This window comes from Ursus arctos, unplaced genomic scaffold (assembly GCF_023065955.2).
Source record: "Ursus arctos isolate Adak ecotype North America unplaced genomic scaffold, UrsArc2.0 scaffold_18, whole genome shotgun sequence".
In the NCBI taxonomy this organism is placed as follows: domain Eukaryota; kingdom Metazoa; phylum Chordata; class Mammalia; order Carnivora; family Ursidae; genus Ursus; species Ursus arctos.
The window spans coordinates 54,854,120-54,879,769 of NW_026622852.1; the positions used below are offsets into that span (position 1 = coordinate 54,854,120).

The window sequence follows — 25,650 nt, forward strand, 5'->3', positions numbered from 1 at the left end:
ATCACTGTATTCAAAGTGCACAATCTTGTGACGAGAACCTTAGAATAAACTAAGGAGTTTCTTTTTTCCCACAAGTCTTCACGTCAGAGCTTCTCAGTTTCCTATCCCATCACCTTCAGAGAAAATAAGTATAAAAATCTATCTTTAATGTTTTTATTAACGTTCTTCCACTTTTTAATTTCATATTCCGAGGGATTTCTTCAAAAAGAAAGTGATCTTATTTTTCTCTTTAGGGTAGAATAAGCGGATATGTGGTAGCCCTGTTGTTGCATAAATAGAGAAGGGGCAGTGTTACTATTATCTACTATGACATCCAAGGATATTGTTCCAGGTATAATTGTAAAATAAATCACCCCTGAAACTTAGTGGGAAAGAGCCATTTTATTATGGGTCAACTCCGCTGTGGTTGGGGCCCCACATGAAAAAGCTTGAAAGGCTGTGGGGACTCGATGGCGGAGGGCTAGAATCATCTGGAAGCCTTTCACTCATATGGCTGGCAGCTCATTGTCACTGTTAGCTAAGACCTCTACTGGGCTGTCAGCAGGAACCTCTACAGTCGGCTTCTTCATACGATCTGTCGATATGGACTGTCTGGGCTTCCTAACAAGGCGGTCCTGGGTTCTAAGAGTAACATCCCGAAAGAGCAAGGCAAAAGTGCACACCATATTTGTGGTCACAGGGCATCTTTTTGCCATACCCTGTGGGTCAAGGTCTTCCAAAGATCTGCCAAGGTTCAAGAGAAAGAGATATAAGCCCTCTCCCTCCTCTGAACAGAAGGAGTCACATTCTAAGAACGAGCAGTTAAGCATCTGCTTTTGGCTCAGGTCAGGATCTCAGGGTCCTAGGATCGAGCCCAATGTTGGGCTCCCTGCTCAGCAGGGAGTCTGCTTCTCCACCCCCCAGCCCTCTCCCTCCCCTTCCCTTCACCTCTGCTCTCCCTCAAATGAATAAATAAAATCTTTTTTTTTTTTTTTTAAAGAACATGTGAAATGGGCGATACTGTTATGGTAATCTTTGCAAAACAGATGTCACCATTCGAAGTAGAGCTCCCCCCAAAGCTGATTTGATTTGATGATCCAGTATTACCAATTTTAAACTATCTCTGAGAAATAGAAAGAGGAAAATTAAACAATATCAGGTACAACAGAGATCTCAGTCAACCAGCTGTGAATTAATTCGGAATGTTCCCTATTCATCTCCAAATGTCAGAACAAGCTCACAGGCCGCTCTCAGAAGGTAGTCTACCCTACTAGACCGTCTGCAACACCCTATTAACATGATGCATGTGTGACATTAACTTCTCTGATCATTACCAAAAACAGAATGCCCATCAGTGGCCATTTATTTTTATTTTTCTCATTTGTGAAACGGTACATTAGTTTTACTTCTAAGCATATCAAAGCTTCAAGATCTGTTTATTGTGCTCTTATAACAATTTACAAAACCAATCAACTCTTAATAGTCTACACTCCTCCGGATATAAAACAAGTCCCACATAACGATTCTCAGTAAGGTAAACAGTTCAGCAAACAGAACAGCCACTGTCCAAAAGGGCAGCGTATTATGACAGTTTTGCTAAGTGACAGAGTACTAAAGTTAAATAAGAGTGCTTGGAGGGGAGTGCCTGGCTGGCTCAGTCAGACCAACGTGCGACTCTTGATCTCCGGTCGTGAGTTCAAGTCAAGCCCCACGTTTGGCACAGAGATTACTAAAAAATAATAATAATACACTTAAAAAAAAAAGAGTGCTCGGAGGAATGTCACTATAACGAGAGCTCAGAATTTTACCATTTTAATTCTAGTTTTTCTGATTACCCAAACATATATTGGGCAATCTGACCCAAACAGACCCAAACAGCCTGGACCTGTTCCCAGAGCTCCAAATGCATATATTTAACTATCTACTTGGCATTAAATATACTTCAATATCTAATAGGCATCTTGCAACATATCCAGCATGATACTTTTGTTCTCCTCCTCATCAACCCTAATCCTTTAGTTCCCAGTATCTCACACACTTATTTTTCTCCACAGCGTTCACCGTGATCAGATATATTATATAGAGGGGTGCCTGCCTGGCTCAGTCAGTAGAGCATGCAACTCTTGATCTCAGGTTGTGAGTTCAAGCCCCGCACTGGGTGTAGAGATGAGTTAAAAATAAAACCTTTAAAAAAGAGATATATATATATAGAAAGATCACATATAAGGGCAATATTTTTTACGTTTTGGTTCACCGCCATTTTCCCTTTGCCTAGAATAATGTCTGGCCTAGAGTAAGTGGTCAATACTATTTGTTGAATGAATTAATGATGATTTGACGGTACCTGAGTAAATCACAACTAGAGAACTACAAAGAACAAAGAGTATCTTAGAATGGTTATGTTTGTAACTGGTTGGCAGGGTATGAAAGGAGTTCCAAAATGTGGCTACATTTTCCATTTCTTGTAAAGAATTTAAATGAGCAGAAACCGAGAATGCATGAGAAGAAATCAAAATGTGAAATTGTGCCGCATAAGCCACATCAGAATGACCTAGGAGAGCTTTTCGAATGACAGATTCTCAGACTTGCCAGTTTGGGAAATACTGTGAAGTGAGAAGTTGGTCAACACTCAATATTGAATCTGGGTACTTGGGTGTAATCGCAGGGATGCCAGATTGAACAGAGATTAGAATTAAAAAGGTCTAAACAGAATTAAATACCCTGTAGACTCACTAAAGAAAGAATAGATTAAAGAAAAGGGAACCATCGAGACTCTATTCTATCCTTATTGCAAATCTACCCTCCAGAAGAGACAGATGCCCTAGGTTCCATAACTTCATGTCACAAGCCATTAAATTCATCCAAATCTATTTTGATTTGATGCTCTCCAGGAAACTTTGCATAGAATTTAGCTTTCCACATAGATCAGCCTACAGAGAGAAAACGTGCAGATCGGCAAACATGAACAGCTCGCCTCTTTACGATATACTTCTCATTATAAATTTAAAATCTGCATTTCGGCTTATTCACCAGTCTTGGGAATTTGGTTAGCGTGAGTCACCTCCAGGCATACTGAAAATACCAAAGCTGTTAGCTTAATAAAGCTGAGGCAGAGACCCTTGGCCAAACCCTGTCGAGGCTGTGCACCGGAGCAGAAACAAAGAGAAGAGCAGAAAGAAGTGACTGTAGGTTTGGGTTTTGTGCCCAACTGAGGGACAAAAAGACCTGAGCCCGACAGGCTATTTTAACCCACAAGCCAAAGTGGTGAATTGGCCTCATCCTCCCAATCCCCTGGCTCGCCACTCAAGACGCACCGGGCTAGATCTTCTCTAGGCATCCAAGGCTCCCCAGCAATTCATTCTAACCTAATTCCACCCATATAAGAATAATACTAGGGGGTGCTCTGTACTCCAGCCCGTGCAATGAATCCGATCAGCCCGTTAGCCTAGTGGGGCCTAGGGCAATCTAGCTTCTGTCCAACCCCCACCCTGCAGTCGGGAGACTACAAAACTGACCACGTGGTGACCTGCTTTCCTCACTTCAAATCCATAGTGTTCATATACTTGTCAACCTCAGTTTACCTTTTTAGGTTCCTCTCAATGGACCTTTGGACGTACCATTTACTCCCTGTTCCTGGAAGGCTTTGTCTGGATCACGCTCCCAACCTGACCCCTCCCCCTGCCCTCCCCACTTTGCCTGTGTAATTAGCTAGTCCTTCAGGATTCCACATGGATGCCACTACTTCCTCAACTAAGTTATACTCCTGTGTACATATTCCCGTGGACCTACCCCACCTTAGTCCTGGTCACACTGTACTGTAATTTGTCTGTCTTTCTGCACCCCTACTGGATTCTAAGCTACTCCAGGACAAAAACTATGTCTTGGCACTTAGTACGTGCTCAAAAAAAACAGGTACTGTGGACAAAATATGGACGTCTCAATCATACCCATCGCATCTGTATCATTTGTCTGATATAATTTTAATTGTGCTTAGTTTCTTCTTTTACAGACTAAAGTCATAATTATTTGCGACCAACATCACCGATCCTCTCACCAAAAACAGTAATAGCAATCCAGAATTAAATCTATCCAGGCACCTGGGTGGCTCAGTTGGTTAAGTGTCTCCTTTCAGCTCATGTCGTGGTCTCAGGGTCCTGGAATGGAGCCCCGGGTCTGGCTCCCTGCTCAGTGAGGAGCCTGCTTCTCCCTCTCCCTCTGCCCCTCCCCCTGCTCGTGCTCACTTGCTCTCTAATAAATAAATAAAATCTTAAAAAAAAAAAAAAAGAATTAAATCTCTCCTAGGATGAAACTCTTCATGTACACCTTAGTATCTTTTGAAAACTGAACAACGCAATTTAAAAAAAAAAAAATGGAACATTATTATTCTCTTTATTTAATGATTAAATCCTCATTGTACAAAGGAGAAATCTTTTTTTTTTAAGTATAATTAACATACAGTGTTATATTAGTTTCAGATATACAATATTTCAATAATTTGTATACATTACTCAGTGCTCATCAGGGTAAGTGTACTCTTAATCCCCTTTATCTGTCTCACCCATCTCTCCACCCCCTCCCTTCTGGCAACCTTCAGCTTGTTCTCTGTATTTAAAATTGTTTTATTGTTTGTTTTGTTTCTTAAATTCCATCTACGAGTGAAATCAAATGGTATCTCTTCCTCTGACTTATTTCACTTAGCATTTTACCCTCTAGGTCCATCCATGTTCTTGCAATGGCAAGATCTCATTCTTTTTTATGGATAAGTCATATTCCATTTTATATATGTCTATATATCACATCTTCTTTATCCATTCATCTATGGGTGGACACTTGGGCTGCTTCCATATCTTGGCTATCGCAGATAATGCTGCAATAAACACAGGGGTGCATATCTTTTTCAAATTTGAGTTTTTGCTTTCAGTGCAGCTGGCTGGCTCAGTCAGTAGGGCAGGTGACTCTTGATCTCAGGGTCATGAGTTCAAGCCCCATGTTGGGTGTGGAGCCTACTTAGAGTTTTTGTTTTCTTTGGGTAAATACCCAGTAGTGGAATTACTGAATCATATGGTAATTGAATTTCTAATTTTTTGAAAAGCCTCCGTACTGTTTTCCACGGTGGCTGCACCAATTTACATTACTACCAACAGGGCACAAGGGTTCCTTTTTCTCGACGTCCTCGCCGACATTTGTTCTTTCTTGTCTTTTTGATTTTAGCCATTCTGACAGGTGTAAGGTAATATCTCTTTGTGGTTTTGATTTGCGTTTCTTTGATGATGAGCGATGTTGAGCATCTTTGCATGTGTCTGTTGGCCATCTGTATGTCTTCTTTGGAAAAATGTTCAGGTCTCTGCCCATTTTTAATCGGATTGTTTGTGGGGTTTTTTTGGTGCTGGGTTGTACAAGTTCTTTATGTATTTTGGATATTAATCCCTTATCAGATATATCATTTGCAAATATCTTCTCCCATTCAGTAGGTTGTCCTTCTGCTTTGTTGATGGTTTCCTTCGCCATACAAATGCTTTTTACTGTTTAAATGTCCCATATTGTTTAAATGTCCATACTACCCAAAGCAATCTACAGATTTAATGCAATCCCTATCAAAATACCAACATTTTCCACAGAACTAGAACAAATAATACTAGATAACCTACTTTTAAGGCCAAGTAAATTTAAATCTAAAAATTTAAAGTCACGGTGAAAAATATATTTTACATGCACAAACACACTCATAAAATCCAAATTTCTTTGCCCAAACATTGCCAGGCATTTCCACATATATCCATCCTAAGGCAGATATTTTTAAGCTTCTTAGTTTTCTTTGCTAAGTAGAAGTCAATCTCAAACTAAGCCGTTAGGTAGAATAATTCATCATATGTCTCAAGCAGCAAACATCCAGCTTTTGGGGGAAAATAATGTGACTTCAGTATAACTTTTTTCAAAAATTGAGATAGAATTGACATATAATGTTATTGATTTCAGATACACAACATAATGATTCCATGTTTGTATATACTATGAAATGATCCCCACAGTCTAGTTAACATACATAGTTACAATTTTTTTCTTGTGATATGACAGAATAACTTTATTTAAAAGAATTTTAAAAACGTTTATTTATTTATTTGAGAGAGAGAGAAAGAGCACGAGCGGGAAGGGCAGAGGGAGAAGAAAGAAGAAGCAACCTGGGGCTCTACCCCGTGACCTGGAGATCACAACCAGAGCAAAACCAAGAGTCAGATGCCTAACCCCCTGTGCCACCCAGGGGCCCCAATCACAGAATAACTTTAAAAAGATGTGGTAATAATAGCCAAACAAAACTATTTCCCCTGGAGAGGTAACATTAAAATTATATCTTAAGTAGACCCAAGTATATTGCTGAATATTAGTATGGTTAGTGTTTAGGAGTGCATTTTTTAAAAAAGATTTTATTTATTTATCTTCAAGAGAGAGAGGACACGAGTGGGGGGAGAAGCAGAGGGAAAGGGAGAAGTAGACTCCCCACTGAGCAGGGAGCCTGACCCGGGGCTCAATCCCAGGACCCGGGGATCATAACTTGAGCTGAAGGCAGATGCTTAACCAACTGAGCCACCCAGGTGCCCCCTGGAGTGCATTTTATACTTAAAATTTTTTTTAAAGAAAAGAGATAAACGTGTATGGTATCCTAAAATCCATACTTCCTTTCCAAAGCAATGATTTCCAGGCATTTTCCTACTATTATTTTATGGTTAACACGTAAAAAGAATTTTAAATCAAAGGACAAAGACTTTACTGTGAAAACCAGAAGGCTAGGACAGTGAATTTCTCATTTTTCATGAATCCTGCTTGCAGGAGAATTCTGCAATTAGTTTCCAAGGAACAGGGCTTTTTTCCTTCCCATTATTATATTAATTCATATTTACCCATTGAACCCTCACAAAGCACTTTACAAACAAGCCCTCACCTTTCTGCTTTCTTGTGAAGAGGAAGTAAGCATCATCATACCACTTTATGGGTGGGGAAACCAAGGAACAGAATGTGAGGGCTTGCCCAACACTAATAAGTGTTAGGTTAGGCAAGGAGCACAGCCCAAGCTGGGCCTTGCTGTGCTTTCCCTCTCGCCTGGCAACGCCCACACCATTTCTCCCAAGAACCTGTTGGGTATTTTAATGCATTTCAGGAACCTGCTCTCAGTTTTGGTTGTGCAAACAAAAGTATAAAGGGAATAGATCCGTTTAAAGGTGCCACGTTTTCTTCTGCTATAGGTAGTAGGGAAAGTGTTTTTGTTTTAGTCCCCAAGAACCAAAACTTTGAAGGCCCTGCATGGGACAGCCAGGGGCACCCCCAAATGATCAATATCTAGAACCTCTTCATTCTTTCCCAATTTAATTAAAAAAAATGCTTTTCAACAACAACAAAAATACTTTATAGCAAGACATACTTTGCGGACACAATGAAATCAGAAACTTGACCTTACTCTTAATACCTTTACAAATTAACTGCTCTAAATTAGAAAGGAGAAACAAATAACTCTGGATTTGAAAGAATGGGGGAATCACTAGACACACACGAAACACCTGCTGGAATATATGCTTCATTCATAACAGTTTCCGCTGGGGCTGCAGTACTCAGCCCTGTGAGTCACTGGTTCTCAATGCTTCTCAATATGAGTAATAGCAAAGGTTTTAGAAAGCAAGACCTACATCACTGATGGAGAAATATGAGTGAGCGATGGGTAGAAAAGGGCTTGCAAGCTACGAATACAGAAGATGCAGTTTTCAAATTATATTTGTCTAGTGTCAAGAAAAAAAACCCCAAAACACAACCAACCCAAAACCCGTAGCACGAGTGCTAGCATTCGTTGTTTGACGATCCGGTCGGTGGCTTCACGGCTCTGAGACTCATTTATAAAACGGAGAAAGCTATTAAACTCACACGGTTCTTGTTAGCTTATGAAAGGATCGTTTAAATGCTCTAATAAAGGTGCACTGGGTACTTAACAATTGGGTTCTCTCCTGTTTTCACATTTTAAGAGATGGGCAGAAGAATTTTGGTTCTCTGCCTGATTCCTCGGAAAAGTGAGGTAGCCCTGAGTGGCTGGGTTGGTTGAGCTCAGGTCATGCATGATTCTCAGGGTCAGCTCTGCAACGGGCATGGAGCCTGCTTAAGATTCTCCCTCTGCCCCTGCCCCTCCCCTACTCCCTCTCTTTCTCTAAAAATAAGTAAATAAATAATAAAAGATATATTAGAAAAGTGAGGTAGCAGGCTAGCATGACAATAGGTGGTGGAGAAAACCAAGGGCTCTAAATATACCACGTGGGGCCAAAAAGATGAGACAAGAACGCCAACATATTGATTACCTTCAAGCTGGATATGTGTACGTAAGGGCTCATAATATTACTTAATGTAAGTGTGTTTGAAAATGTCCATAATAAAAAGTTTAAACAGTAACAATTTTTCGAAGGCATTAACTTAGAAATTTTTATTTTTTAAATTTATTTTAATTTACTTTTTATTAAGTAATCTCTATGCCTAACGTGGGGCTCGACTCACAACCCTGAGATCAAGAGTTGCACGCTCTTTACCAACTGAGCCAGTCAGGGGCCCCTGAACTTAAAAAAATTTTAAAGGCTGAGGAAGAGGGCTCTTATATCCCAGAGATGTGGAATTGAATCTCTGCTTCCTACCCTGTGAACTTGGGCAAGTTACTTTGCCCTTCTGAGCTTCAATTTCCTCTCTTATAAAAGGGGACGTTAATGGTGTGGCTGTGGCCAGGGCAGAGATATGCCACTTATGTCCGCCTTCCAGAAAGAATTTGCTGCCCAGCAGCAAGGAGTATAGTTAGCAGACTACAGGGGCTGCCTTATCTTGTGAGCCAAGGTCACGGTCTTCTTGCGGCAGCCACCAACTAAAGACTGAGCAAGATGGCGACTAAGGTCACACTGTTCTTGGGGCGGCCCTTGGCCAATGAACATGCAAGGCACTACAACAGCCTGGCCATTTCTGTCCAATGTGAGATTCCTTGAATGGGTAATCTTTGCTCTGGAGCTGGTAGGGACTTTCTCAGGCTGCATCCTGGTCCAGTGGCTCCCACTTCCAACCACACTTCCTCCCTCTTCCCTTCACAGGTGTGTGTTACTTCCCAATAAAACCCTGCACTCCTAACTCCTTCTCAGCATCTTCTTCCTAGATGCTGGCATGAATGGTACTTACCTCACTGGATTCTTTTTTTTTTTTTTTTTAAGATTTTATTTATTTATTTCACAGAGAGAGAGAGAGCACACAAGCAGGCAGAGCAGCAGGCAGAGGAAGAAGGAGAAGCAGGCTCCCCGCTGAGCAAGAAGCCTGATGTGGGGCTTGATCCCAGGACCCTGAGATCACGACCTGAGCAGAAGGCAGATGCTTAACCAACGGAGCCACCCAGGTGCCCCACCTCACTGGATTCTTGGGAAGAATAAATGAGATGATGGATGGAAAACACTTTGTACAGCACATGGGACATGGTAAGTTCTCAATAATAATCAGCAATGTGGATGACGACTACTCGATAGTGTGTAAGGCTACAGGGCATGGTGCAAGTGAAAATATTACAACAACTGTAGAGTTTATGCAATTTAGAAGCAATTTCTACTTTTACAACCCATCAAGAGGGGAGAGAATTACAAATGGGGACCATACCTGTCGAACTTTATACACTAAAACCACTGATGTTAGTCTAAGAGCTAATTCTTCATAAAACCTTCATTCTAATTACTAGAATGGCATGTTCTAAATTTCAAAAAAGTACAATATAGCTATTGTGATATTACAGCTTAAATGTGAACAGGTATTATACCTTTTGCAACAAGAAATTGGAAGTTTCATCTTTTTGTTGTTGAGGGGGTGGGTTTAAATCTATTTCTAGTATGGAACAACTGAAGTTGTTTAAGCTTTCCATAAATTTAACACAGAATTTACAAATTGGATGAGATTTATGAGTTAAAAGTTGCGGGGCACCTGGGTGGCACAGCGGTTAAGCGTCTGCCTTCGGCTCAGGGCGTGATCCCGGCGTTCTGGGATCGAGCCCCACATCAGGCTCCTCCGCTGGGAGCCTGCTTCTTCCTCTCTCACTCCCCCTGCTTGTGTTCCCTCTCTCGCTGGCTGTCTCTATCTCTGTCAAATAAATAAATAAAAAATCTTAAAAAAAAAAAAAGTTGGTCCAACTGGAAGACCATGATTAACCAATATTAAAAACTTATATACTCTCAAAAAAAAAAAAACCAACTTGTATTTTCTCAACTAATTCTCTAATATAATATACATATTTGGCCTTTTATGATTTTAACACTTTTAAAAGATTTTATTCTTAAGTAATCTCTTCACCCAACGTGGGGCTCGAACTCACGACCCCGAGATCAAGAGTCACATGCTCTACTGACCAAGCCAGCCAGATGCCCCTGATTTTAACATTTTTTAACTAGACACATTACTAGCCTGAAACTAGTATGAGTGTACATTACTAAAAAAGGAAACAAATATTTCATTATAAACACTAATTCTAGAAGATTTCACACCCACATTCTAAAATCTAATTAGATTAATTTCCCAGGGCATTCATGTATTCTTGGTAGCTTGCAATTTTTAAGTGTCAAAATAAAGCCTTGTTTTTAAATGTGGGTGGTGTTGATGAAACAAGTATGAGTAATACTTGCAGGAAACACAATATTAGCTTTAGCTAGGAAGTGGGTGATACTTGAATAGTCCTCCAAAGAGCATTTTCCGTGTTGCACCGATGTAAATCAAGACTTATAACGTGGTTATACAGTAAGCACAGACAGTCACAAAACTGTTACAGTGCTTGAAGTACAGTGTCACTGACCAAAAATGCAGTTTAAACAAATTTTCAGGATTATGTCTAGAGTAAAAAGTGAAGGCAACAAGCTGACGACCGAATCGAGACTGCCAGACCTCCCACGTTTTGCTCGATAACTACTAACCAGAAAAGGTGGTGCAAAGCCTATTTTAATGGCAAGGCAGGGATGCCAGAAGTAAACTCCACTCAGCCTATCTTCTCAGGCAGTTCTGCTCCACTCACCGCAGATCTGGCAGTAATGAATGTCTCCCCTGTTGGTCTTGCTATGTTTTATCCCAAATGGAAATCTCTGAATGGTTAAGAACAAAAAGCAGAAGAGCTATGAGTCGTGAATCCCGCCCTACATTTAGCATTCTACAGTAAGAAGAGGTAATCATTCTCCCAAACCTGGAACTAGGATGTCAATTACTCCAAGATTAAGAAAGAATCAGCAATGCCTAGTTTACAATTTGAACTCACTCTAAAGTGTTCTTATATCAAACACACACATACATAGCCAGCAAAGCAGCCATGAACGGCAGAGGAGATAAATCTTCAAGCCTTACTTTAAAAGTAAGTGCCTAGACAGTGCGTATCTGTGGGCTGGGGGTATATGGGAAATCTCTGTACCTTCCATTCAATTTTGCTGTGAAACTAAAATGGCTCTAAAAAACGAAGTCTATTTAAAAAAAAAAAAAAGGTGCCTAGAGTTATCAAAAATGTTTACAACTGCGAAAGGGCAGAAAGGTGTTAAAATTACCCTCCCGTTACTTTAAAAAAGCAAATGTTAAAACAAAAGGGAAAAAAGGATCCATTCGTTTATTCAATAAATATTTACTGAACTCCTACTATGAGGCAAGCATTGTTCTCAGTATAGTTGGTAGAGAACTCTTTCACTGTTGCCTCTAAAAAGTGCACACCACAATTAATATCACCATATTCAACATACTGTGGAACGTACAGTGCATGCCTGGCACTGTCCTGGAAACTCAGGTTAGAAAAATCACTCTGCTTGCTTTCTTCCTTTTGATAGTTTGGGCTACCGTGTTTCTTAGTAGCACCAAAGTAAAGCAATGAAGATGGCAGAGAGGACACTGGGAGACCACAAAACGAGGTTCTGTCACTTAGTCATTTGTTAGCAGTGAAAATTAGAATAATTATGAGGAAAGCTAAAATTTCCAGTGGGGTTTATTTATACTTTGCATTAATGAGCAAATGAATAAAAAGCTGAAGTGATACTTCAGTAACTTGTCACTTCCCTCTCCTGAGTAAGTAAGTAACAGACAAGTTTTATTCAAATGGAAATTCTTGCTTGGCCATTTCTACAATGACCAGTCACAATTTCAACAAGTCTGTGCAATCAGTGCAATCAATTTACACTATTAACATTACCTTTTGTAACAAAGGCTTGAGTAAAGGCATTCTGGTTAATCTTAGAAACATAAATCTCTCTTTGGTCTCTGGCTTGGCAGACTAGAGTTAAAACCTACTTTATATGCTTTCACCAAAATAAGTAGATATCCTCCGACATATATAACATGAGTTAGGTCAGTATCTTGCACAGTAGTTGCTCAATTAAAAAATTAAGGAATAATATGGGGTGGGGGCCTGGCTGGCTCAGCCAGTAGAGCTGTGAATTCGAGCCCCATGTGTGATGCGGAGTTAACTTAAAATTAAAAATTAAAAAAAAAAGTAAAAACACACACAAAAAAATTAAACCAAAAGGGACTAGTATTAAGAGTTGTACAGAAACTAATTATATCCTAATCACTTTAAAACAGCCATTTTTACTTTGTTATGACCTTCTGACACAAAAATAGAAAGCCTCCATTTAAATACAAACAAATCCAATAAAGTTACTACAAATTATGGGTTTGAGCTCATTTTTATAGTGGTATGATAACTTCCTAACATTTCATGATTTCTCAAAGTTTCCTGGAATATGAAAGTTTACCTCTACAGAGGTGTTAAAAAAGAGAGAGAGAGAGAAAGAGAGAGAGAGAGAGAGAGAGAGAGGAAGGTTTTATCTCACCTAAAAGGAGGACGTGCCTTAAGAGCAGGCCTTTCGTGTAAAGTGCCCGTTAGAAACCCATAGGTTTTATAAGCCTGTGCAGATCTTGACTGAAGTCCTAAAATATGGGTAAAACCTGGTGGCATTTGTGAAGGTCGATGAAAGCTGCAACCACCTGTTACAAATAACTCATGCCCATCCAAACCATAGCGCAGCCTCCCTCCACCTAGACACATAATTCTACCAACTTAGGCTTTTGCACCCCGTCGTTATCTCATTACCCACGTGCATGAGTCCAAGCCACCATTCAAGGAAAACCCTCAATGACTGCTCTGCGCTGGGCGGTCCGGCGCTGCCCAACACGGCACTTGACCCAGCTTCTTACCACTGAAGGACTGGAAGCTTGTTTTTCAGAATCCTTCATTATTCCAATTAAAAAAAAAATCTCAAATACTAATAAAATAAAGCAGCGGAAAAGAGACATTTTGTTGCCCTTATACTTCTTGGTATTTCACCTTAAAACTCAAAATATTGCACTTCTTTCACCAGCGCAAATAATGTGTTTATTCCTTTCCCCCTATCAAACTAAGCCACTCAAGCCCAAAAGCCCATACGCAAGTGAAATGCTTTTTTTGGTGATTCTTCATTGACATATACTTGGTATATAAAACTCTTAACTGATATGTTCTTTCTTGTAAACTTAGCAACTGAAAAAATTTTTCAAGTAGTACACACACCCCTCCTTAAAAATCTTTTCCACTTACTTTTATTGTAGAAAATTCCAAGCATACACAGTAGAAAGAATAGTATCATGAGCCCTTTCATGCCGATGACCCAGCTTCAACAATTACCAGCTTGTGACGACTGCTGTTTTGCCGACATCCCTACCCCAATTTATTTTGAATCAAATCAAGACTTCGTATCATATATCACAGATATTCTGGTTCCTATTTATTTTCAACAAAATTGTCTTTGCTTTCCCTCCCACCCCTCTGCCCCCTGAGAGAAGTGTACAAAACGATGAAGGCGATTGGAGCTACTCTACATTTTCTTCCCATAGCTACCTTCTCTTTCCCCATCACCTTTTACACCATTCATGAACATCACGTTGTGTTCTGTCCCTTTAACCCCACCTATTGCACTCAAAAAATATTGTATTTTTTCCTCCACAATCCCTTTCTCTTGTTTGAACAAGCAAAAAGAAATCGTGCCAGCATTTTTCTTATCTCGATAAAATTTACTTCTGATTTGTTCCCCCACCCCAGATAAGCTAAGAAGGCCCAAAAGGAGTGGAGAAGGAATGGAAGAGGAAAGCAACACTGCACTTAAATGATAGATTTTGCCTAAGGAGGTATGTACAAATATTTAAAACCATCACTTATTTTATTTTTAAAATGAGTATTGGTAAACATCAGCCGAAATCTTGAGTCCCTTAGACAGAGGATGTTTATAAAATGAATCACTCTAATTTAAGGAAGCTATTGCCTTCAGGATTTTGGTGTCAATGACACTAGCTGTTTCTGAGCCTAAGAAAAGGTTATGTAAAAACAATTAAAACAAAAAAAAATTTAAGGGAGGATGTGCTCTGTTTCTATAGCTGCTCTAACCTTGTTTTATTTTGACGTGAGATTTCTTGGCCGGGGCTCAGACAGCAACCACCACCCCACACTTTCTCCTCCACACCCTTTACAAATGGAATTCCGAAAGGAGGCACTTTCCGAGCTCACCATGGGAAATGGCTCATCTTGAGAACATTTCAGTGCAATGATTGAGATTTCATCCACTCCTCCCCCTGGACACTGCACTGCCCGTCCCTTACCCAGTGATTTCCCCGGGAAACCAGAGAAACAAGCTCCATTCCACCAGCCACAGCCTCTCCTTCCCGGGGATGGCCTGTGCACTGCCTCGGCATCCCCTGGTCGCCCCGGCTCCGGGAAGAGAGCTTCCAGCAAGAGGTTCCAGACACCGCGCATCGTGTTTACCTATCCGCAGCCCCAGGTTAAGGATCTCACAGCACTCCCCTCGCCGCCAACCTTCCCCATTTTAAACTGTTTCCTCCGAGCAATGAGAATGATTTCTCCCGCGAATGCCTCCTCCTGAACGTGGTCACACGAATGTCCCCCTAACTCCGATTACTTTCCGCTCCAGGCCAAACGCCGCAGTCACCACCGCAAATCCAAGATCTGAGCTGCTCCTCTAGAACTGCAAGTGCGCCCCGCGCCGCCACAGGTCAAAAGTCCTCGCCTTTAGAGGGAAGACACCACTTCTCGCCGCTGTACCCCAAAACCCAAGACCTGAGACCCAGCCCGGCCGAGGCCGCCCCGCCCCCGAGAGAAGCGCCAGAGCGGCCCGCACCTCCACTGGGAGAACAGCCCTAGGCACTCGCGGCTGGGGCGCCCGAACAAATAAAGCAGCCCGGAAAATCCGAGGGCCTCCACGCCCCCCTCGAAGCTGGTCAGCCGCGCGTCGGTTACTCGCCCCGAGGGATTAAGGTTGCTCTTTCCGCACACCACACTGGCCTCGGGGCGCCGGGGAGAGGGAGGCCGGCCCGCGCCCCCTGCCCGGGCCGCCCGGGGGACCCAGATCCGTGCCCCCTCCTCAGGCCCCGTGGGGACTCAGATCCGCACCTCCTGCCCAGACCGCCGGGAGGGACCCAGACCTCTACCCAAGCACCGGGGTGGGGGGACACAGGTCTGTGCCCCCTACCCCAGCCGCCGGGGGATCCAGATTCGCGCCCCCTCCTCAGGCGGCTGGGGGGGGACCAGATCCGCACCCGCTACTCAGGCCGCCGAGGGGCCCCACAACGGCGCCCCCTCCTCAGGCCGCGGGGGGGACCCGGATCCGTGCCCCCTCCTCCGGCGGCCAAGGACCCACACCAGCTACCCTCGCCTCGGAAGGGCGAATCTGGCTTGCACCTCCTGCTCTGGCCGAGGCCGACGAGGGGCACCCAGCCCCGCGTCTCCTTCGCAGGCCGCGGAGACCCTGACCAGCGCGCCATCGCCTCCCACCGAGGCAGCCTGGCCCGCGCCTCCTGCCCAGGCGCGCCAGGCACCTTCCCCCCCACAAGCCCGGCGGGCCCGGCCCCTCACTCACCCAGAGCTCGGTGCCCCAGCTCATGGTGCAGGGGGCGGGAAGGGGCGCGCCGCGCAACTGGCGCGGCTCTCCGGTCCCCCTCCCCGGCGATCCCTTCGCCCCTCGAGATCCCCGAGATCGAGGAAAGCCCGGTGCGCGCGCGGCCGCCGCCTCCTCTGGCTCGCCGCTCCTCGCCTTGGGTCTCCTCAGCAGCTCCTCCTCCCCGTCGCTCCTCAGCAAAATGGCCCGAGGAAGCGCCGCCGCGGCCGCCGCAGCGCCCGCCAGCCCGCCCCACACCCGGAGAGCGAGGGGAGGGGGAAGCGAGGGAGGGGGAAGCGAGGGAGGGGCGGTGCCGCGCCGGGGGCGGGGCCGGCCTGACAGCTCGCGCACGCGCGCGCCCCGCCCCCGCCCCCGGCCCACCCTCCTCCGGGGCGCCCTCCGCCAGGGCCGCGCCGCCCAGGGGTCCAGAAGGACGCAGAGGGAGGCGAGAGGGCGGCCGGGACCGGGAACCGCGAGAACTGTCCCCACCGACTTCTTTATTATTAGCGACCACACTCCCTGCTCTTCGAACCACCTCTCGCCTTTGAACGAAGCCGGCCCCTGTTATTACCGGTGCTCTACCGCGGCCTGAGGTTGCTCCACCGCGCCAAGCACCAATTTGGACTTAAGGACAATACTTTTCCTTGGCAGCCATTCGCGCCGACCAGAGTTCCCTCGGGATGCTCTTTCCCCACCGCCTAGCAGCCGCGGAGGCCCGAGGTGCCCTGCAGCCTTGCGCGATGGGAGTGGGGCCTGGTTCGGTGATGTGTGTGGAGGATACAGATAGGGACGTCGAGGCCAAGAGCGACCAAGCAGCTCCGAGCGGCTGGGGAGGGAATCCAGGGGCGTACAACCAGTGATTTCCAATCTCTGAAACCAGTGGTTCCCAACTTGTTCGGCCAAGAATCGCTCAGACGTGAAATCACGTTGCCGCTTAGTGGCAAAAACGCTGGGTCCACAGATAACGTGTTGGGTTCCAATCCAGCCTCCCGCAAGTACTAGCTGGGTGGCCTCAGACAGTGACTCCACCTCTCTAAAAGCTCAGAGCCCCCGCCTGCCACATAGAGGTGGTAACCATCCATCTTCCCCTGTGCTGGTGAGGATCAGGAGATGAGCACCTGTTACTGGGCCCATGGTTGGGAAACTGAGAGCAGACTTTTTTTTTTTTTTTTTTTTTTTTTTAAGATTTTAAGTAATCTCTTATACCCAAGGTGGGGCTCGAACTTAGAACCCTGAGATCAAGAGTCGCAAGCTCCCACGACTGAGCCAGCCAGGCACCCCGAGAATTGATTTTTAAGTAGAAACTCCCCTTTTCTCTGTTCCAAAGGTCTACACAAATATTTCCAACAAATTATGTTTAATTTTTGCAGTTCCAACTTTCTTCTGAATCACTGGGCCCATTCTCCTCAACTTTTCTCTCTTATTTAATACTACTGACTTTTCTGAGTAACTTTGAACTGAAATGGGCCCCATTTTAGAAATACTGCACAATGATGCAGCTCTCCAATACCTACCACCCCACCACCAGCAGCCTCAACAAGTTTTATCATTCTCCTCCACGAAAGGGTGGAGCTGAAAGCCCTTGCAGATAAACCTACAAGTCTACTTCCTTTGTTGGACACAGTTAACAATAAATTTAAACTGTCAAAACTGTTTTGGTCTGTCTTTTTTCAGTTACAAGTTCCCCCTACTCATTTGTTTTTAGTGTGTGTGTTTAAATATTTTGCTCTCACTGTTGCCGGGTCTGAGAACTCTTCACTCCAGAGCCCACTAGATATATAACAATCAGGATGGCCAGGCACTCACTCCCAAGGCAGATTAATAGCCAGAGTGAGTTGGAGGGCTTAGAATTGCAAACAATGTCTCACAATTTAGTTTGCTATTTGGAAATGGTAAGTGAAATGCAGGTTAGCTTACAAGACCTTGCTCAGTAATCAACTCAACTTTCCTTCCTGCCGACGCTTATATATTTTTCTAAATACGATGATCTAATCTTGACTGAGTTATTGGAGACTTCTCAAAAACAGAGTGACCACTTGTGAAAATATGCTAATCAGGAGGAAAAACAACCTGCTGCTCTAAGGCAGGGAAAGAAAAGGAAGGGACAGCAGAAGAAAAAAAAAAGACCACATGACAGTGAAATCTTTTAAGGTGAGTAAGCAGGAAAGAGTTATAGGAATCCATCAGAAGCCACGGTAGAAGAACTATATGGAACCAGGTTAACTAGACCACACTGCAAATATCTTTAACTTCATTAAGTTTGGGCCGTATCTGGAAAAGGTTTGAAAATGTCAGGATCTTTCGAGAAAGAAAGAAAGAAAGAAAGAAAGAAAGAAAGAAAGAAAGAAAGAAAGAAAGAAAGAAGGCACCACTGATCTCAAGGCATTGGAAACAAACACAGTTCAGGATAAAGAGAAGCCAGCAAAAAAAAAAAAAAAAAAAAAAAAAAAAAAAAAAAAGATAAAACACAGCACAGTATTTTCTAGGAAGAACTAAATCTACTTCCATTTCTCTTATGGTGAGGGAATAATTCTAAGACAAAGAATTCTCACTACTAACAAATTCCTGTGACCTAACCTACTTATGAATCAATTTTTCACAGGGGGTATTCTGAAGCCTTTCTATGTAAGTGTTTGAATTAGATAGAGGGTCAGTTGGGGTTAAGCACACCTGATTCACCTCTTGGAAACATTTGAAGAATGCTGATTTATAAAGTGCTGATCTCGGTGGGTGACTATATAAATTTTCACCAAAAAGTCTGATCATGTGGACATTGTTAGAGACCCTACACAGGTTGCTAGGTAGTTAAGGGCCAAGAATTCTACTAGGGCTTTTTGACAATTCTAATGCTGCAAGCAAATAATAAACATCTCATTCAGGGCCTTTGATGTATAGATATCTCTACCTTTTCCTATCTACTCTACTGGAGATAGATTTTGTAATTGTTAAATCAGGATTTTAGTGTCCCATTACTTATTAGATGTGTGTGTGACCTTTCCAAGTTAACTTAAACTGAGTTTCTGTTTCTCATTGGTGAAACAAGGATCTCGTGGGCTGTCCTGAGGCTGAATGAGGAAGCTGGCTGTGTGCGCTGGCTTTGGTGATAGCACAGAAAGCTGGAGAGCTCTAAAAAATGGAAATAATGCTACTTACTTCTAAGTCATGGAGATTTGTAGTAGTACTTTGAAGATTAAAGAATATGTGTAAAATGCTCCACACATAAGGGCACCAATATTGGTTCCTCTTCCTTTCCTCTTGTTTCCTGGAGGATTTTTACTTATTGTATCAAGGAACGCAATTCTCGATGCACTTCTGATGCCGCAAAGTGGCTCGCCTGAACAATTGATCGGTTGTCTACTGCTGAAGTACTATTCATAATGAACCTCTCTGGATTTTTTTTCCCCCTTTAAAATTGCTGCCATTAGTTTCTAGCTTAAAATTCTCCATTTGTTTAGCATTCAGACTTCTCACTAAGGACCCAAGAAAGCAGTCAAGTGGAAAAAGTTGGAGTGGGATAAAAGCCGCAACTCTATGGTGAGTAGAATCTTAAAACTGCACCCAATTTTTGTACCTGATTGTGGAATTTCCCTGAAGGTCTACGAAGATGTGCATGAAATCAGGAAAAACCAGCTGTCCTGTGGTTGAGCAAGTTACACACTGTGCCACCAAGTTGAGGGGAAGTGAACTTGATGTTTTTCTCCAACTCATGAGATTTAAGACATGCCAGGGCCTAGTTCTTCCAAGTTGACTCTCTGCAAGAAGACTCGATGGGCTTCCCCCATACCCCAAGAAATGACATTTCAAGTCAAAGAATGAAAGTGACATTTGACGTCTGAATGTGTGGCCAGTCGCCAATTTTACCTCGGTTCTTCACACTGTGTTTACAGAGGTTTTTGGTCTGAAATATTGACTCTTGATAAAAACAAACAGCAATTATACCTTCTTACAACCAGCAAATATTAACCCACTAATTTCTATAAGGTTTCTGGAAATTTCTAAACTGATACCAAATATTATTAATAGTACTAGGTTCAAACTACAAATTCAGCTACTAGTGGCAAACTTTAGTGGATCTTGCAAAGTTAGAGGAAATGGAAAAATAAAATAAACCTGACTAAGAGAGCGTGGTTAAAAGTCCGGTTTAGGAGATGAGTCTTTCCAGCTCCTCCAGGCTTTTTCAGTCGATACCTTAAGGTTTAATATCCCTTTGAAAATGGTGCCAGAGAGAAGCAGGCATAACTTGTTCTGTTACTCAACATGTCTGTTTCCAGCCACAGCATCATGATTATGCAAATAATCTTTTCTTGAAACTCTGAAATTATGTGCCTAAAAAACACTTCAAGTCTTTGTAATTAGCGTTCCATTTCTTAATTCTGTCCATTTCAAACTAATGACTGGCACAATATAGCTCTCAAATGCCTGAAGGAAGCTATTCCTTATAAACTTCTGGACAGATACCATTGCTATGTGACCCTGTGAAGGCCACACAATAATTCCCAAGGGAAAAGAAGCCAAGACTAAGAACCCAAATTTAAGCCCTTGTAAAATTGCTTCCCAGAAACTAAATGACAAAAGCTTTCTATTTTATAAACTATTTAAATGCTTCATGATGATTATATCACTTAATGAAATTAAGATTCTTCCTGATCATTCCATTTTTAGAAGCTTATTAATATATTCAAATTGAAAACCAGAGTCTCAAAAATGGTACCTCGCTTTAAAAAGTAAACAATAGAAATACTACAAAGCATTGCAGACTGCCTTTAAAAATGAAACTGTAATTAAAAATCACCTTTTCTTTGAACTAGTTTCACAGCGAAGTGAAAATCAGTTAACTGTTTTTGAAATCTCCTCTTGACACCAAAAAGAAAGTCTCACTTATTTCATGTTCCTACTACGTTCTCTCATATTGCTGGTTTTTAAAGTGCGTTCTGAAAGTTTTTCTAGCATTTCATTTGATAACACATCGGTTACTTATAATCTGGGCTTTTAGGTTTTTGAAAGATTAAAAATGATAAGAATTAGAAAACCACGTATGGCATTGTGCAAGATGCACAGACCCGGGTCTGAAGCAGACGAGGTTCTAGTCCTGATTCTAAAGATACTTGCAGAAGATTACCAGCTAGTTGTACAATCTTGAGCAAGTCATTTGAGTTCCTTGGATTTGTTTTCAAATTTGTTAAACAGCTAGATGGATCTGTTGATTATCTAAGGACCCGTCCAGCCTAATACGCAAATGATTTTTTACAACAATGCAGGACAGAGACGAAGTACCGGGCTTTGTGGTTGGGGCCTGAATGAGCGTTCCATCAGGGTCATTTTTATAAATGAGCTGACACCTTTGAATAAAGTAATTTCACCCAGTCTCATCTTTTAAAAAAGGAATAAAAATATGTACCTTATAAGGTTTTTGTGACATTAAATGAGATAATGTATATATAAAGTACTGAGCAGAATAGTTCGCAAATTTAATCACTCAATAAATAAAATTTAACTACTATCATCATCTCCCTTTGTGGATTCTTAAAATAATAGTTTCTTGTCCTCAGTTTATCTGTAAAATGGGGTAGTAAGATCAGATAAAAATTCTGTTCAAAGATGTAAGATTACATATTTGTAATAGATGGCCAAAGATCAGAGGTTGGAGAAAGAAGAGATATGCTTCACCAACTAGTAAACAGTGCCTCTACTTCCTGGCTCCACCTTAGTGCCCTACTTTCGTCCTTACAGAGGGTGTGGCAGAATTTGTACCAGTTTTTTATTCAAGGGAAGAATTCAGATTCATGATTTTACCAAAATTGCACACAGCTAAAAAAAAATTCTAGTACCTTCCCTTTCCTTGACCACCTCATCCCCCCTTCCCCTACTCTGTATTTTCCCAACTGATTTTTTTTTTTTTTAAACCTCAGTGCAGCCCGTTAGGGTCATTAAAATATATCATGTTAATTTCAGTTCCTAGTTCCAATTAAAACTTCAAGAATCATATTCTGTCATAAAATACACTAGTGGTTTTTACTTTCTCCTTTTACTTACATCATTTCACACAAAGAGCCCGTATTACTTGTATGGCAAGCTAAAACAGAATCTAAAAACTAAATAAACTTGGCCAGTCTACTGGCAATTTTCATAAGCATATTCTTCTATAACTTCTTGACAAAATGGTGAGAGAAGGGAACCAACTACTGAATTCACCATTGAAGACCTCCCTATAAATACCACAGATTAGAAGCAAAGAAAGTTTCCACACAGAATTAAGAGAAAAACGTTGAGACTCAAACTCCCGAGGTCACATGAGGCATGTGCCAAACTAACACAGTATTTAAAGGTTTCCTTTTGATTGTCAACCTGGAACAAACGACTTAATTTCTTAGAGCCTCAGTTTGCTTACCTGTAAAGTGGGGATAAAGATCATACCTACCTCCTACCTCACCAGAGTTTTCCAAGGATCAAATGCAATAATGCACACAAAAGGCCTAGGTACCCGACAAGGACTCAATAAATCGTATTACTGCAAACATTTCGTCTGAAATTTTAGTGTGAGGTGCCTCAACAAAACCAAGGGACCTATGACAAGCCAGGAACTCGGTATTTTCCACCAACTCAACGCCGCTCCTGAAACCAGTCCGCTCATCGGCCGGGCACGGTGCCGTACCCACAGTGTAAGACTTCCCACCCGCAGGGAACCCGGATCCCCCTGCGGTCGCTGCCTCGCAGGCCCAAGGTCGCTTGCAAAACTCCGCGGGGCGGACATGAGGCCCCGTGAGGGTGGAGGGGGAGGAGTGTCCTGCCCGGCGACAGTTGCCACGGCAACCGCCACAAATTTCTCAACCCTGGGGTGGGGGGGCTCCACCTCTTCCGGCTAAACCGAAAGTCTGCACAGGGGAGCCAAACTGAACGGCCCCAAGGTGGCCACTTTCGGCCCCTCGGCCACGTCCCCGGCCGCACGCCCCAGGAAACGGGCCGGAGGCACCGCGCTGCCTGCCGCCCACCTCCTCTTCCAGGCCCTTCCGGGAGCTGCCGCCCTTTGCCCCCGGAAGTGGGCGGGAGAGGAAGCGGCTGGTGATGCTGGAACAAACATGGCCGTCCCGGCGCTAGTCGGCCCCTCGGGCTCCCGCTGTCCTCCGCTGGCCGCCGGCCTCCGGCTGTTCCCACTGCTGGGGCTGCTGCAGCTGCTGGCCCAGCCCGGCCTGAGCCGCGTCCACCACCTGGCGCTCAAGGTAAGGCCGGCCAGGGCCGGGCAGGACCGGGCAGGGCCGGGCGGGGGGCGGGGGGCGGAGGCCGAGGTCTCTCTCCTGGGCTGGAGGCAACTTTGGCCCACGGTGGGGGGGTCTCTGAGCGATTGCCCCCACCCCTCCTTGCCCCCGGCGCGGCCTGTCTTTGAGAGGGGTCTGTTGGGAACGGTGGAAATGGCGGGGGTCATCGGGCCGTCTGGAAGGGGCAGGAAGATTCGAGCTGAGCCTCAGAGGGGAAGGGGCTGAACTGCGGCGTTAACCCCAAGGATTCGGGAGGCCGCGCTTGCAGTCCCTGCTGGCTTCCCGAGGTTTCTAGCGGATAGCGACCAGCTTTTCCCCCTCCCTTTGCGCCTCTAACTTTTATCCCCGACTTCGCTTGTCCTCGGTGTTCACTCTTCATCTTCTTATGCCCCTTGAAGGTACGTGAAACCTTAGCCTCAGTTTCCCGGTTCGGCCTAAGGCACTGTCTGGACTGATGAAAGCAGGAATCTCCAGGAGGAATTTCAGATCTTTTTTTCTTTTTTAAGGAATTTCAAATCTTGCTTGAAATACACGACCGAGAATTTAAAACTAGCATTAAAACGTGTTTCTAATTAGAAGGCCTGCCCTTTTTTCCCTCCCTCCTGTAGTTGTCTGTCTAGGGAAGAGATTTATGATAGACCTAGAATGATCCCTTGGATCTTACTTTATAACTCACAGCTAACAGGCGTCCAAGGCTAAAACTGCCTCCAAGCGGTTCAGCAGGTTAATATATTTGGGGAGTAGAAAAATAAGTCGTTATGACCCAAAGCCTTGTACATGTTTTTCATAATGTACAATTTTCTAAGAAGTTGTAGGATTATAGGAAGTTCGTCTTATTAAAACACATTACTTTAACAAACCATGAAGCATTGTATTTCATGAAGGTAGAGTTTAAAGAGTATAGAATGCAGATTAAAAAGCCTGGCCAGACCCATGCACCAACTTCTGGTTCTCAGCTTTTTTGTTTGTAAGTAAAAATTATCCTGATTAAAATGGTTCTTAAGTGCAGGGAGATAGGTGAGTCTTGACTTCTTTGAGAATCTGTTGAAATCTATAGAACCTCTCCCCAGAGAATTGCAGTAGAAATGTAGACCAAATATTCTTGGGGAATTTCTGGGACTTTTTAATCCTGCTGAAGTTTATCCATAGGCCAGGCTTATGACTCCAAATTAAGAACTCCAGATCTTCAGAACGCTTTCATTTTACAGGTTAGGGTCCTTAGATTAAGTAGTGTAACAGAATTCATGTAGGTTTTTAAATTAGAGACAAAGCTAGTAATAGGACACACTGGACCATGTCTCTTGGCTCCCAATCCAGTGCTTTTTGTATATTTCTAGAATTAAAATGTCAGGTGGTCCTGGTTCATAGCTGGTGTCTACTTGCTGTACCTTTATGGTGGAAGGGGTGAGGGATCTCTGTGGGGTCTCTCTTACAAGAACACTAATCCCATTCATGAAGGCTCAGCCCTCATGACGTAAGTACCTCCCAGAGACCCCCACCTCCATCTTTGGGGACTAGGATTTCAACATACAGATTTTGGGACAACACAAACATTCAGACCATAGCAGTTAGGCATTTCATCTTTAATTGTGCTGTTTGGTGTCAAAATATAGGAAAGTCTTGATTAAGTTATATGTCTTGTCATATAGTAGATCTTGTTATATTTCTCAAATATGACACACGAGACAAAGGAAAAGCGTATAAAGTGCAAACAAGTATTATCCCTTGGGAATTCGTATGCTCAGGAAACAGAGATGGCTTGTGTTGATCATGAACCCTACCCACATGCCATCCAGGAATGGAGGTTTCAGACCAGCAAAGAAAATAGATATGGTCCTCCATATTCTGAGTATAGTGTAGACTTCCCTCTGTTTTTTTTTTTTTTTTTTTTTTTAAGATTTTATTTACTTATTTGTCAGAGAGAGAGTGAGAGAGAAAGAGAGAACACAAGCAGGGGGAGCAGCAGGCAGAGGGAGAAGCAGGACCCTCGCCGAGTTTTATGTTAGAGGCTGTCTGAGTATAGTTTTCACATCCTGGACTTTGGTACTTACAAATACAAAGTATTTTGGTGACTAATAATTGTAGCTTTCAGGTAGCTGCTGCATATGAGACAGTGGCAAGAGAGTGTCTTGCTAAAGCTTTGAGTGTTTTGGTTTAATTTGGACATTTCTTGGGCTGAGTACTTACTTTCATGGTAATTGTCCACAAATCATAAACCGTAATCATAAATCAAAACTACACTAGCAGTTTAATATAGTTTAGAAGACAGCACGACTTTGGAATAGAGAGATCTTGGTTGGAATCCTGACTTCTACGGTGTGCTGTATAACTTTTGGGCTAGTCACATAAGACATCCTCTATACCCATGGGATCTAGATCAGAAGGTGTTAAGCGAAAAGATTAAAGCAGAAAGTTGTGCAAAAAAAACTGAATATGTTTTGTTTTGACGTGTGTGTGTGTGTATATATATATTCGTTGCCTAAAACGAATGA

At 43.1% G+C, this 25,650-nt stretch overlaps 2 protein-coding genes across 17 annotated transcripts in view; one reads left to right on the top strand and one right to left on the bottom strand.

Annotated features, from left to right (window-relative positions):
• FNBP1 (formin binding protein 1) overlaps positions 1 to 16,178 on the bottom strand; it is a 133,190-nt gene extending 117,012 nt beyond the window's left edge. For 11 of the 16 annotated variants that reach the window (XM_048223411.2, XM_048223409.2, XM_048223407.2 and 8 more), the window contains exon 1: positions 15,888 to 16,178. In XM_048223411.2, coding sequence (XP_048079368.1) covers positions 15,888 to 15,911 — 24 coding nt within the window. In that variant the 5' untranslated portion in view covers positions 15,912 to 16,178. The remainder of the gene's footprint in view (positions 1 to 15,887) is intronic. The other 5 variants (XM_048223410.2, XM_048223405.2, XM_026514180.4 and 2 more) reach the window with 1 other exon arrangement.
• Positions 16,179 to 22,785: 6,607 nt separating this feature from the next.
• GPR107 (G protein-coupled receptor 107) overlaps positions 22,786 to 25,650 on the top strand; it is a 70,150-nt gene continuing 67,285 nt past the window's right edge. The window contains exon 1 of the mRNA XM_026514186.4: positions 22,786 to 23,122. Within this exon, the coding sequence (XP_026369971.1) occupies positions 22,982 to 23,122 (141 nt within the window). The 5' untranslated portion in view covers positions 22,786 to 22,981. The remainder of the gene's footprint in view (positions 23,123 to 25,650) is intronic.